General features: G+C 37.3%; 1 protein-coding gene across 1 annotated transcript; it reads right to left on the reverse strand.

Annotated features, from left to right (window-relative positions):
- Nucleotides 1-760: 760 nt before the first annotated feature.
- On the reverse strand, nt 761-11671 carry LOC141590179 (uncharacterized). The gene is made up of 12 exons (XM_074410785.1): nt 11588-11671; nt 11216-11490; nt 9876-10005; nt 9630-9740; nt 9482-9542; nt 7831-7924; nt 6425-6527; nt 5997-6092; nt 5872-5904; nt 1500-1596; nt 1254-1338; nt 761-1094 (listed from the first exon to the last, which is right to left on the reverse strand). Exons 1-12 carry the CDS (start codon nt 11669-11671, stop codon nt 965-967), a joined length of 1299 nt encoding a protein of 432 aa, XP_074266886.1. The 3' UTR covers nt 761-964.
- Between the last annotated feature and the right edge of the window lie 3721 nt (nt 11672-15392).

Below are 15392 nucleotides of genomic sequence, written 5' to 3' on the forward strand. Positions count from 1 at the left end.
TTCCCCTCGAAAAAAAAAGAGCGATTTTTTCTTTTACTTTCGCTGTGTCAATACTACGAGACTCTCAGACAAATATTAAGCCGAGTTTTGAGCATTTCAAAGGCTACATTTGAAAGAAGTATTACATTACATGTATGGGATCCAATAAACTTTCGTATAATTGAATTGGCGATGCTCGGTTTGTGATCATTCCTACAAGGCAAATTAAAATTTAGCACGAACCAAAAGCATTTATTCGACGCTGCTGATGATGATGATTTCGAGTTCTCGGTCAAAGAAATTCTGAAATAACTTTGATATCCATCGATTGAGGTGCGTTAAATTGACAATCTTCTCATGAACGTTACACCTGATGCATGAAACGGAAAATATAAGATTGACACGTGGTTAGGTTGGGGTGGGAGGGATGGCATGGCTCAAGCCTGGCCCTAGATTGACTTGTGGTTAGGTTGGACCAAGCCGAAGCAAAATTTTATTTTCCTTTTTGTTTTTCTTGGCGGGTCAGGGCAGGTCGAACTTAGAAAGTGGGGATTTGAACAGGCGTTGGTTTACAACCAAGATGCGTACAAGACGAGTACACTTGAACCAAAACACTAGTATACCGATGAGTTTTGAACTTTGAACTGGTCAGAACTCAAGAGCACAACATACTACCCTCAATTATTTTACCAGCTACACTAGTCATTGGTAAAATCATGATTTTTCAAGAGTTCGACACTTTTTTGTGTACCTACGAGGCCGAGACGAAATCTTGAGCGAGTTTTGGGCATTTCAAAGTCAACATTTATGAAACAGAAGGTGATTATATTTTGGACCTCCAAAGACAATCAAGTGTATGGTCTTGTCCAACTCAAAATAAATTGAATTTCATTACATGTACGGGATCCCAAAAAAAAATTCCTATAATTGAATCGGTGATCGGTATCATTACTACAATGCAGATTAAAATTAGCAGAAGAAGCATTCATTCTATGCGGTGATGACGATTTCGAGTTCTCAGCCCAAACAAATTCTGAAATAACTTGGGGGCCATCTCGGGCATATCCTTTGGTCGAGGAGCCATAAAATTGACAATCTTCTCGTGAACGTTATACCTGACACATTGAATAGAAAATGTAAGATTTCACTAAATATATAGAATTACGAGACAGTAGCATAAAGAAACTACTGAGACTGCTCTGAGTGCTCTCATATAGATCTTTGTGATACCATGTTACCATCATGAACTAGGAAAGATTGCATAAGAAATCAACCTTATCTTGCGGCTCTTGGAGGCTCGCCTATCAACAACTTTCCTTTTCTTTGGTTGTTTATTCTTCAGAGCGTAAAATGTTGCCTCTGTAGATGAAATGACGCAATGTCGGTTCATATGTGAGATCGTGGAAGTTAACTATATAGACTTGTATGAATAAGTGAATTATTTATCAATTAGAGAAAGTTAACCCAGATCTCGAGAGACCAAAACGAAAAATCTATTGACTAAATGAAAAATAATTTACCGGAGGATGTGTTGTTAACCGATTCAAGAAACTCATTAAGCATTTGATGGTACAATTCAGAGTCGTCCAGGAGCTCAGGATCACCTTCAGGGTTTGCCTAAAGTTTGAAAGAAATCAAGAGCATAGTCAGTTGGAAGCACCGTTTGTATAGGAACAAAGTGTACCGATTAAAGAAGTTCGAGGCTAGGTGAAAGCAAGATATTCGGTATCCATATCAAACTCGGATCATATAAAGCAGGCGAATACAAACACCAGGGGGGCAAAAAGGAGGTCTTAATTTAAAGACGTTTTTGCATAAGACAAACCTATAATCATGCATTAACATAAAACTGGCAACGGTTATAGTAGGAAATGTAGTCACGGGGAGTATCACGGACAAACAAAAGCTGTTGTGAGCCACGCCTCGACAAGAAACATAGTCTGACACAATACTCAACACTTCACCCTAGTGCGCAAAAATGACTCTTCACCAAATAGCAGACACTTTACAATGCACTAAGTGCACAGCCACACAGGTTCCATTGTTCCAATGTTAATTCCTTTACTATTACACATGGTCTTGAGGGTATGTTTGAATAGGAGAAGTTGGAGGGAAAGGGAAATAAACGGAGATAATGTTCTTTCTTTGGTTAGCAAAATAGATTGTTGAGGGTTGGAGGGGAGGGAAAATAGATCCATCCCTTTTCCATCCTACCAGGCAAATGCTTCCAAAGTAGGAAATATTTGGAGGGAAACTCACACCTTCCACCTAGAGCTGATCATCTCCGGGCCAACCCGTCCAGCCCGGCCCGTCCAGCCCGCTATTGAAGCGGGCTTGGACTCGTAAAATATTTTAAAAAATGGTTAACGGACAAGTTCAAGTTGGCCCGCTATTTTAACGGACGGGTACGGACTAAACAAATTTGTCCATGGGCAGCCCGTCAAGCCCGCTTATACACTACATCAATATAATATAATTAACAACACTAAAAAAAAGTCAAAACCCTTCAAGTATCCTTCATTCTTCATACGACTCAACTGCCTAACAGAGTAACAGCCCAATACCTTCATTTTCTCTTAATCCCTAATTCCTTATTTACTAAACTGTCAAACCCTTCCTTTTCCAACTTTTGGTTCATCAATTCAATTCCCAATCTATCTTTCAATTAATTATCCCAATCTTTCTTTAGATATAGTATTGCATCTTGTCAAACTACACAGTTCGTCGGATCTATCAGGTATGTATTCTAATTTCTATGCATCAAATTGATTTTTATTTTTAGTTTTGTGATTCGATTTTACTGTGTGTTGTCTTAAATTCAATCAAAATTTGGAAATCAGATATAATTGTTGTCAAATACATGCGATGTGTATGAAATTTCTACTATTATATATAGTCTCATAATAATTAATAACAGAGGTAATAATTTGGGGGTTAACAATCTTTACAGTTTACTTCACCATGTACTGCAAATGTTACAGTGTTGTGTATATTTGTTTAGTTTTTGAAATATTGTTTTGTATTATAATATTATAATGTAATTCAATGTTGTTTATGTTTTCTTTTATCTGTTGTCTCTGTTTGTAGTATAATGGCGCCGGGGAACGTAAAATCACCAATAGTCGTGGTGGATGAGGAAGAGGAACTTCCTTGTAATGCTAAGGGGCCACCAGTGAATGATAAGGGAAGGAAATTGAAGTCAGAGGTGTGGCAACATATGGCCAGAGAAGAACTACCTGATAAATCGGTAAAAGCCACTTGCTATTATTGTTCTACTGTTTTAACTGCTAATAAAAACAGTGGGACATCTCATCTTAAAAGGCATATCCGAACTTGTCCTAAACGATTTAATCAAGACATTAGGAACTATTGCTTAGCTGGTACTGAAACTGGTAGTGGCACATTGTTGTCTATGAAAAATCCGTCTGTTAATTTAGAAGAGGTTCGTAGAGCTATATGCATATATGTTGTAGCTGGTGCGCATCCTTTTACTACTTGTGAGGAACCCGGGTTCAAATACATGATTAGGACAATGTGTCCTCAGTTTAATATAATAAGTAGGCATACTTTGAAAAGAGATGCTATGAAATATTTTAAGGACGAAAAACATGATGTAGCTGAACTACTTCAAAACACTTGTGGCAGAATTAGTTTTACCACAGATAATTGGAGAAGTGAGCACACTGATGATGAATATATGTGTATTACTGCCCATTGGATTGACAGTAGTTGGGAATTGCAGAAGAGAATAATTAAATTTGGAGCTTTGACACCACCATTTGATGGTCAATCTCTAGCTGATGAGATTGCCTTGTGTTTGGGACAATGGAAAATTGATAGTAAAGTCTTAGGCTTCACAGTAGATAATGCATCCTATAATGATACAATGATTGATTATCTCAAATCTGATCTATCAAGAAAGAAAGTTTTGTTCTTTGGTGGTGAATTTTTTCACATTCGATGTGCTTGTCATATAATTAATCTTGTTGTACAAGCTGGACTACGCTTGATTGATGATGTGGTGTTAAAAATTAGAAGTATAGTCAAGCATTTGAAACATTCAATCCCTAAGAAGAAACATTTTTTTGGTGTAGCCGAAACAATGTTTCGTTTGAATACAAAAAAAAAGTTGCGTGGGGATAATCTTATCAGGTGGAATTCCACTTTCTTGATGCTTGATCGCTTTCTTTACTACAAAGAGGTAGTTGATCATGTAGTTGGTCGGGATAGGGATATTAAAGGCTTTGCTCTCACAGAGGAAGAGTGGAAACGAGTTTCAGAGCTCCATGATTTTTTAAAAATTTTCTATGACGTCACTAACATGTTTTCAGCCTCTAAGAGTCCGACTTCAAATCTTTATTTTAATGGGGTATGGAAGATTCACAAAAAATTGACTGAGGTTTCAAAAAACCCCTTAAATTCTTTGTATACTATGGTAGAGGAGATGGAAACGAAATTTGAGAAATATTGGTCAGATTACAGTCTATTGCTTTCTTGTGCTGCCGTCTTGGACCCTCGTTATAAATTGGACAAGGTTGAGTATTGTTATGAACAGTTGTTTGGCGATACATACGCTAAGGAAATTGCTCAGCATATTAAGGGGACTTTGATTGAATTGTTTGATTATTATAAAGGGCCATCTGATCATATTTCCACTTCTTACTTTACAACTAGTAGCACTAATACTGCCACTACTAGTGCTGGTATGGATCAAGACGAGATAGGTTTTATAGCCTTTATGAATAGGAAAAGGAAGTCTGATTACCAAAAGTCAGAACTAGAGTTGTACTTAGAGGAGAGGGTTGAAGATATTGATGTTTTGCCATATTGGAAAAATAATTCTATCCGATTTCCAAACCTCTCATGTATGGCTCGTGATATTTTGGCGATTCCCGTCTCTACTGTCCCTTCAGAATCTGCATTTAGTATGGGTAAGAAATTGATCAACCCATGGAGAGCGTCTCTAGGAAAGTCCTCTATTGAAGCCCTTGCTTGTTATGAGGATTGGCTACGAGCTAAAAAATTGTCATCGGGTAAATTACTTTCTTATATTTGTTTTTCAACAAGCGCTAAATATAATACGATTTCTTATTCTACGTTGTTCATTATTTCTTTTTTCTTTGAAGGTCCTTCACTTTTGGTTGGATATGGTGATACATTTGGCTTAGATGACGATGAAGGCGAAGATATGGACGAGGAAGATGTTTCTGCCTTCATGTGACATTGAATCTTTTTATTTATAAAACTTGAGACATTATGTATGAGAAATAATTTAAGTTTATACTCTCAAATTGGCATACAGTGATAATTTGATGAAAGTTTACATTTTGGCCTATTTTATGTTTTTGTAACAGCCTTTTTTTTATGTATTATAGCAGCTTCGTTTATGTTTAAGACTTTCAGCTCTTTATGTTTTAAATTCCGTAAGCCCGCGGGCAAGCCCGCCAATTAGTAATGGGCGGATATGGACAACTATAATAGGCCCGCCATAGCGGGCACGGACATGAAAATTAAGCCCGCCGGACACATTTTTATAGGTTAGGCCCGGCCCGTGTCCGGCCCAAGCCCGCAAACGATCAGCTCTACTTCCACCCCCTCCTTTTCCCTTCCATCCTTCCTCCTCCCCTCCATACCCCTCCTTTTTTGTACTTAAACACCCCCCAAATCAGTTCCCCAAGTCTCTTACTACTTGATACATGCATTGACATATTCTAATAAAGAGGTTTATGCGAATATAAAGAAGTCGATGGCCAAAAAACTCTTGCAACTTAATTGGCGAGACCCTTTAACTTGGACTGTACATTCAGTTTAAGGACATGCAGCACTGCACCTAACAACGATCAAGAGAGAATTACAATAAAAATAATAGTCCGCTGTGAAAAAACAGTGTACCTCCTCAATGGCGCTGTCAACCTGTTGTGCAGCCTGCCATACAAAGAACACTAATCAGACCCCAAAGGATGCAAATTCATTTTCGAAGATTGATGATATTTAGGAGATATGAAGTTAAAACTTACAGAGCCAAATACATCGGCAGTCTCTCTTCTCATTTGCATGCCCCTAATCATTTTACTTGGATCCCTCATGTATGTTTCCACTTGGTCACTTATATTCTACAAGGAAGTTTCAAAAAGAAATTAGAGAAAACGCAATCCAAATTGAACCGTTTCTATTTCCATCTCAGCTGAAGCCAATAATTCACTTTCTTCGGCTTTGGAATCTCATGGAATAAAGCAAACTGACTTATTGATATGTTTGCCCTTCTTATATTGTGAAGTGTGAAGTAATATATGTGTGATGCAAAGTCTCTCTGTGTTCAAGCAAAGGGGTAAGGTGCACATCCAAACCTCTTTACCTCTCCATATAGAGAACTGGGGTAATGAACTAATGATGTTGCAATCGGATATCAAATCACTTTCACTGTCAAAATCCAGACATGCAGTACCTGGTTAAACGCCAGTAATTTTGCTTTCTTTGCAGCAGCACCACTGTGCACATCAGCTTTTCTCTGCCATTTATCGACCGACTTGTTTCTGAAGGATGCTAATCTGTAACAGAAAGGCAGAAAAAGCACTACATAAATTTCATGACTAACTTAGATGATGAAAATAAATCAATGCTTGCAAAAGCAAGCTGCACACACACATACCACATAGCCCCAAGAATTCAGCAAAATCTATCAAATGAAAAGATAACCGATCACCTATGTTGCTCGGAATCAATTAGAAGTATCCGACAAGGTTCGGATTCGGCTATTTTATGGGAAAAAATCATTTTTGGTCTAAAATGAAATGTCCGCGTGTCCGACATGGGTACACAAGGTAGTATTGGAGAGTCCAGGCCACAGTGCTGATCACTAGTAAGGGAATGATAGGGTAGCAGCAGGTAAGAGATCGTAGAGGAAGGTGGATAATGGGTCATGGCTTCATGGGGGCACTACTGCTTCCATGTGGAGGTAACGCGTTACTCTAGGGAGGAGATAGGCACCTTCGACCCTCTTTTCCTCATTTCACCCTTCATTAGCAACACTTTCCTCCATTGTCTTCTTGGTTTTGAAATTATTATCTCATAACGATCACAACAATACAAAAGCCTTAAACATGAAACTTTTCACGGGTACTCCAGGAGGAAAGTTTTTTACGCGGTTCTAGCCGTCAAATATGTGACCTAGATATCATGCGTTGAGGTTCGAATAAGAGCTGTGGACTTCCAACTTGATGAAAGGGGTGTGGAGACAATTCTCCATTATGCCAGGATTTTCCAAAAGAACCAGCTTGATTCGTCTCAAACCTCCTATTTTGCAAACAGCAGGTGAAAATTAAGCTAAAATAAAGACAAAATCCAAAGGCTATTAGCTGGCACGCACGTCATCTCATCCAAACAGAATCCCAAGTGTAATTTAAATCCTTCTCAAATGCATAGGCAAGATCACAATATCAAATTTGCCATGACAACGCATTAGAACCGCTTTGTAAAGGGTTTCAAGGTCACCACGATTGCATTTTAAGGGCATTATCAGCCACGTTTTTGTAACAAAGATTGAGTTTAGAATGTAAAGAGTATCTGAGGTGTTTATGATCATTAAGAACACAAGAAAAAAACAAAATGACTATCTGAGGGGTTTGAGATCAGCATCAACCAGTCACCTTGTGCACAACACGTCAAAAATCAATTCCGCAACTACAATCCACAGATTGCACACATGCAGATCTAATACCAACCCAGTTATTTTCTGCGTGAAATTGACGATTTCCGTAACAAACAACTACTAGATATAATTATGCGAAAGAAATTTATAAATGACAACCAAAAGCAAACAGATAAAACTCTTTGATGGGACTCGTATATCACCTTGATTGAATTTGGGAAATTTGTAACCACTCCTGATCAACATCCATTTTCTCTAACTCGCCGTTAGAAACGAGAGATGACTGAGGGCCACCTTCTAAAAACATTCATTCAAAACAGAAAAATGAACAAAAGTTTAGACGAAAAGAATCCAGAACATTATCTAAAAAGCTAGAACAATGTGTTAAACTGTTAATATGTAAGACTATATATTCGTAGAAACTAGAAAGTAAAGCATACACCCTTGACATGGCAAGAACAATATTACATAATGGGCAACAGCTAGATCTTTATAGGTCTTGCGTTCATTATCCCAAATCTACTCAAGCAGAGATGAACAACGACAGAGAGAATTCCGCTATCAAAACTACAAGAAAAAAAAAGGAAATTCAATGATGCACCTCCCAAGTTTTCCGGTTTTCTACGTTGTACCCCTACTTTTTATTAAACATACCATATTCCCCTGAACTCGCTTTCTTACTCCCCAAGTTAACTAAACCGTGAAATCGGTCTGCTAATTTACTTTGACCCATAAAAAAAGCAAAGTATCCATTACCCCACTCAATCACCCTTGAAACCACCTACCAAGTAACCTAACACCAATTTCCATTGGTCAATGGAGGAGCAAGATGGGTCGTCATCCTCACATGACCATCAACTTCCTTCCCCTGTCAAACTCCTTCACTCTTCTGGCCAAGCACCAACCTAAATACCACCATGAGCACATCTGCACATGTCCATAAACAGGTAACAACTGCTCCTCTCATATCCACCACAACGCCAAGCCCCTCATCCTCTACTCATCTCCCCCAATTTGCAGGGGTTTTTGGTTCTAGGCAGATCTTGTGGTGGACGATATAGGCTGTTTGGTTGTTAAGAGTGGTTTCTAATGGCTCTTATGGAGGATGGTGAGGTATTGTTGGTGGTTAAGAATATAGGTTAAAGAAAGGTTGTGGAAAATGATGGACTTAATGGAAATATTAACAAAATTAATCATTAAGGTTACATTCCAGACTAAGTATGAGAGTACAGGGGTACCACCTAAATTTTAGAAAAAACAGGGATACAAGGTAGAAAACCGAAAAATTCAATGATATACTGTAGAATTTCCCTAAAAAATAAAATCAACATCACCCCACTAGCCAAAGGGAACATGTCACAGCACAACCATCCATCTTCTCATCTACCATCATGAGGACGATGGTTGAAAGAGCTAATATGTAAAACAAAATCGAAAGAACCAGGAAGAGGGTGCAAAGACACATATATATCAACGCGGCTAAAGATTAAATCAATAGAAGCAAGGAAATCACATGTTCTCCTGAAAGATAGAATTTAAAGAATCACATGCTATGGAACAACTCCTGACACCCTATATGAATCATTTATAGATAAGATAGCACTTGATAAGCGTATAAGGATCATTACATCTATACCATTCCTTGCATTGCAAAGAATCGACTACTTCAAAGTGAAACACGAGAAAACAAATGCTAAGCATGCGGTCATGCACTATCACCAAATTTTCCTTGCTTCCTCGAGTAGTATAGTGATTCGTCGAGTCTACATGTGACTACCGATTACAGAATAAAGGGATAAGTGTTGTCATTAAATGGGTATTATCACAAAAAAACACAACCAATCTGAAACTCACCTTCAAAGGCTCGAGCAATTGAGGGATTATTGTCAATGAGCTGCATTGTAGATATGGCCAACTATCAATATACAACACCAATTTGACAGCTCAAGAGTAAAGAAGTTAAAATTTAATAGCAAAACAATAAGATGTTTCAATAACATGCCTCTTGCAATTGCACTAGTGAATCTATCGCGTTCTTCGAAGATGCAATTAGATCCGAATATCCACTGGAAACTGCTTTGTTGGACTCCAAGAACAATGATCTAATTGGTTCCTAGGATGAACAATGACAGGTTTAAACAAAACCATCTAAAGCCGGATATCAATTAGAAAAGGAAGTGTTTTTCAAGGACAGACATGGGCAGAGAAAACTGGAAGGCATGGGAATTATAAAGCAACAAACAATCACCTGTGGTAACTTATTTGACTTAGTATATGGATTTTGCAATACAATTCTGATCTCAAGGGCCTTGTCCCAAAGAGCACGAAAAGATGGGCGAGAATAAAGTAAGCCTCCAACTATTTGCATGACAATAGAGCTTTGAAAAATCAGCAGAAAAAAGAACTCAAATACAGTGACATCAGTAAGTAGTAACTTCATCGACCGTCCAGAGCGTCATAATAGATGAGCTCATTATGGAAATTATTCATAAGATACAAGCAGCACTGACACAGTATAGAACAGTGCACGTTTGTGAAAATAGCTCAGATAAATAAATGCAAACTACCTTCTGGCTCTTGATAGCTTTGTCCCTTGACAACGTCTTCATCCTTGTGCCGCTTTAGAGTATGTACCAGTTTCCTAATGATGCGTTAAATTCACGAAAAGTTAACATGGAAGACCGATGAAGGATCGCAAACCCTCATTAAAAGTTTCAAAAAAAAAAACTAAAGAAGAGCAAATAGCCTGAGAAAAGGTTGTTGCCGATGCAAATTAGCTAACAAAGCTTGATAGATCAGTAAAACCCTCAAAAACCTCTAGTTACCCCGTGGAAATGGGTAAATATCAATCTCTCTTGAATCATGCCGCCAAAATGAAGTTTAGCCAAACTTCTAGACACCAAAAAAGAAATTTTCCAATTTTTCATTGTGCAACCAAGTAAATCCTTTTGCTATTCATCAACTTACAGAACACCCAAAAACTTTTGCATCCCTACACACAACTTCGACCAAGTGTCATTCGACGCAAAGGCTACCTAGAACGACTCACACACAACCACAACCAAGTGTTATTCTACGCAAAGGCTACCTAGAACAAGTGAATGCCCTCACACAACTTCAACCAAGTGTCATTCTACGCAAAGGCTACTGATACACACCAAACTGGTCATATAAGTTAATTTGAATTTTTGTTATTTTCTTACTTTCTGATAGTACCCTTCTATCCCTAGCTTTCATTTATAAGCTTACTTGCACCATTTCAGGTAGCTATCCATAAAATATTGTTGAATTAAAAGAAAACTCAACAGTCAACACCATCTTCCTTCAACACTTCTATTTTCATTTCTATTGTTCTCTACTAGAATCGTAGGTGATATTCTATTATTCTCCACCCCAAATCAACTCAGTTTCTAGTCTTTTACAGTCTATCAATCTCGGGGTAAAACAGTCACGAGTCACGACTAAAACAAACACACACGAAATAGTACGAACAATGAAATATTTCTATCAACAATTTCCACATATCTAATAATCAAATCAAATTAATTTCCACACCAAAAATCAGAACTTGAACAAAATAAAACATACTCCTCCCTATTTTGAAGATCCCGATACTCTTTCTCAAGTTCCTCCATCTCATCGTCTTTCGGTATGACAAATTCCCTACCCTCACCATCCTCATCCTCATCCTCATCCTCATCCCCGTCCCCGTCCCCGTCCCCGTCCCCGTCCTCGTCCTCGTCATTACCATCATCATCTTCTTCTTCGTCTTCCCCACTACTTTCACCCTCACCGCTTTCGCTCCCGCTCCCTTCCCCATAACTACCATCAGAAGCACCTAATTCTTCATCTTCTTCACTCACCTACGAAATTAAATATCAATTAAAAGATCAAATAACAACTCAACCATCTACAACTATCATAATCATAATAATAATTATTATTCCTAAAAATTAATACCGCATCCAAAAACTCGTTCTCTTCTTCAGAACTCATTTCCCTATCGCTTTCGCTTTCGACTACCGGAGCTCGCTTCAATACCATATTGCAATCCTGCTGATTGTAATTAATTAAAAAGAACACCTAATTTATAGCAAACTTGCATAATACCAAAAGAAAATTAATTAAAATCAAATAGAAAGTAGAGTGATTAATGATTAGGGTTGAACTTACAAGATTAGGTTAGAGAAAGAAAAGAGAAAATGGCGGAAGTTGCTGCTTAAAACCTCAGATAAACCTCCTTAATAACAAAACAATGGATGCTGCTACTTCGACTCTTCTGAGTTGTTAGAAGTTTAGAACGTTTAATATGATTGTGAACTCGAAAGTCGGAAGTGAAGCCCTTGTTTTTTTAGGGGCCAATATTAGAATTGTCAGACGGGTTAATTAGATTGGGTTTGGGTTGAGTCGGGTTAATTTTGGGTTTATAGACTTGATTCGAATCGGGGTTTTATGTTCATTTCGGATTCAAGTTATTTTTGGGTTACCTATTAACAAGTTATTCATGGATAATAATCAGTGTGCAACAGTAAATATTCGAGTCGGGTCGATTTAAATTCGAGTCAATCTCGGGTCTTGAGGTCAGGTGTCAGGTCGAGTTTTGGTCGGGTCATTTGGAGCGGGTCAATTTTGCCATGTCTACTTGCTATTATAACATGAAGGAAACCCTTGATAATAATGTTTGATACGAAGGACTTCATAAATTCTCGAGATAAGATTTTCCTCAACGGAGTACTTTTTGTGCGTTATGATTCATTTACATGTGTTTGAACTATTAAAGAGGTCTTAGTTTAGTGGTGAAAACTAAGGTGGTGTCTGGTTTTTGAGCATATACTTGCGTTTACTTGTTTAATTCATACATACAGAGTATACAACACATTTTTATGGCATTTTTGAAATTTTGATTAACATAAAATTTATGGATAATTCCTACAAAGTATCCCGGAATTTATACTTTTTCCCAAATACCCATACTTTTCTTTTCAACAAAAAAAATACCCATACTTTTCTCAAAAAGATTTTAATGCTCATATCTCTTAGTTACGAGTTCATAAAGGTGCGAATAAATGGAAAACCCCGGAAATAAAGAATCGAAAAACGATTCTCACCAAAAAAGGAGACCTTTTATTGACTAAAAGATAGATATTCATACTACTGATTGAAAGATGAAAAAAGATTGAGGCTTACCATCGATCGATTATCGATGGATGTGTAACACCATCTTCTTACCGGCCAAGGTAATAGAGGATGTTACCATCTCGGTTTCCCGAGGCGGTGAATCGAATTTGCAGTTAAGAAACATTTAATATAAATAAAGTATTTAATGAATTATATAACCATGAATAAATAATAAAGAATAAGCGTCTTACTAATACGACTCTCTAAAGAAGGCTATGTCAACTATCTCATGGCGACTCGACTCCAAGTCTGAAGCTCGTCCCATCTCCAGCGTGATGTCAAATCAACATGTACTCAACTTGCTCCCCATATGATCGGAATTATCATATGGATCGTCTGAGGCACCCGGAAATAAGTGACAATTTACACACAACCCAAACACGTCAGTTTCAATAAATAAACATAGGACACGGTGCAATATGTAAATATGCAATATGCCAATGAATAACCCATGACTAAGCAACACCACACCGGTACCGGGACACGCTCAGCCGTACCCACAACAACACCAGTGTCAGGGACACGCCCACGATACCATACCTCACAAATAGGTACTCGGGACACGCCTGTGGTACCGGGTCCGGAAGCCAACCGTATCTCCTACCAGACGTCGTGCCTCAACCACGCGAGTCCCTCCATAACTCAAACCATTAATGTGCACATCCCCCTTAGAGTGGAAAGATCCAAGAGGCGACTCAAGCGTAAGACGACGGTCTCCCAACCGCCTTACGTCCCCACAACAACCATAAATCATCACCGCAACTCCCCCACAACCTCCAACCACCACATATACCACTAAATGCATCACAATGTACCAATATGCCCATTTCACAACGAATATGCATAACTCTTACCAATTGTGCCTCTTTTACATATATCATGAATGTCAATCATGCCACATACTCGTGTATATCAACAACCACATGTGATAATGCAAATCTAATGACATTATAAAACCAACACTAATGACTCATTATCATGTTATGAAGAAATCCCAACAATACTATGAGACTAATAACAATTATCCACAACAATCATGTTATAATGTAATAACAACACAATAATGACACATGCAACCATTATACTTATTGAAACCGAGTAGGATTAACCTACCTTTTAGCATACTCCAAAAGCTACTCGAAATCACCAAGAATCAGTCTCATAAGACCGTCTTATCCCACATAAATTACATAATAACTATCACAATACATCCTATACCCTTATGTAACACCAAAATCCCTTATTATTACCCTTTAATTACTCATAATACTAATTAAAAAACCAATTAACATTACCCATGAAAACCCCCAAATTCTAGGGTTTGGGTCAACATAAAAATGAAAGGAAAATGATGAGTATCAACTTACTAGTGGAAAGGAATGAGAAACAATCAAACTTGGTGAATAATCCTTCCAAATCTAGGCTTGGTCTTCTAGTTAGTGTTCATGGGAAGTTTCTAGAGAGTTGTGGGTGTTAAAGGGAGTTTGAGGATAAGGTAGGAAATTACTCATACGCTACTCATATACATACCACGCTCGTTTTCTTTCTTTAAATTCCTAATTGTTACAGGAAGCCCAAGTATAATTGATCGAGGTTAGGGTTTTTAGATTCGCGTTTTTTAAAGAGGGTTTTTTTAGAGGAGCTTCTGTATATTTATTTTTTTGGGGAAACCCATACGGGTTCACAATAGCCGCAATATATCTCGGGAAAGGCGACCAATAATGCGTCCAAAGTTTGAACTGACGAGCATGGGCAAGTTCTTGCGCGACTCAATTAGACTTCCTACTAGCAAAAAACTAAATAACGGAACTACAATACGATAAAATTTCAGCTATTATAAGATGTATCTTTTTTAGAGGAGCTTATATGTATTTTTTTTAGTTATATAATAGGTTTTTGAGCTCAATATTTTTATAAAGGATCTCATAAACTTTATAATAACGGTTTTTCTAAAATGTGTCATAAAGGCACATGTTAAGAAAACTTAAATGAAATGTTTTATGATAAATATCATGGTAAATTGAAATAAGAAAACACATTTTCAGATTTCAATGTCATATCTATTGTCAAATTTTCCATTTCAATACTTTTAGAAAAACCGTATAATAAAGCACACAAACTATATACTTAAGCTCAAAAACTCTATTATAAAGCTCATAATTCATACCATCAATTGTAGTATAATGATATAATTTACCTACTATTTTTGGTCACAAATAACATTATATCTCCAGACTCCAGTGATACGCTAGCATTGTACAACCAACTTATATCTAACTGAGCTTATATGTAATTTTTCTGAGCTTTCTTAAAGTTATTTTATTTTTTTTATGTTTAAATGGGTGAGTTCAGAAAATTTATGATATAATTCGGATTCTTTAAAACAAAATTCGAAAACTTTATTATAAAACTCGGATTCTACACCATATAACTGGTTGTAACTTGTAAGATCTATTAACTGCTTTTTGGTTGTCGCTTTAGCAAATAAAAGATATTTTTATTTCATCCTTTAGGCTAAAACTCGTTGTAGAAAAGGTCATGTGAATAAAGAGATTACTACTCCCTCCATTCAACTCCGCACTACATG

Source organism: Silene latifolia, chromosome 7, assembly GCF_048544455.1.
Source record: "Silene latifolia isolate original U9 population chromosome 7, ASM4854445v1, whole genome shotgun sequence".
Classification (NCBI taxonomy): domain Eukaryota; kingdom Viridiplantae; phylum Streptophyta; class Magnoliopsida; order Caryophyllales; family Caryophyllaceae; genus Silene; species Silene latifolia.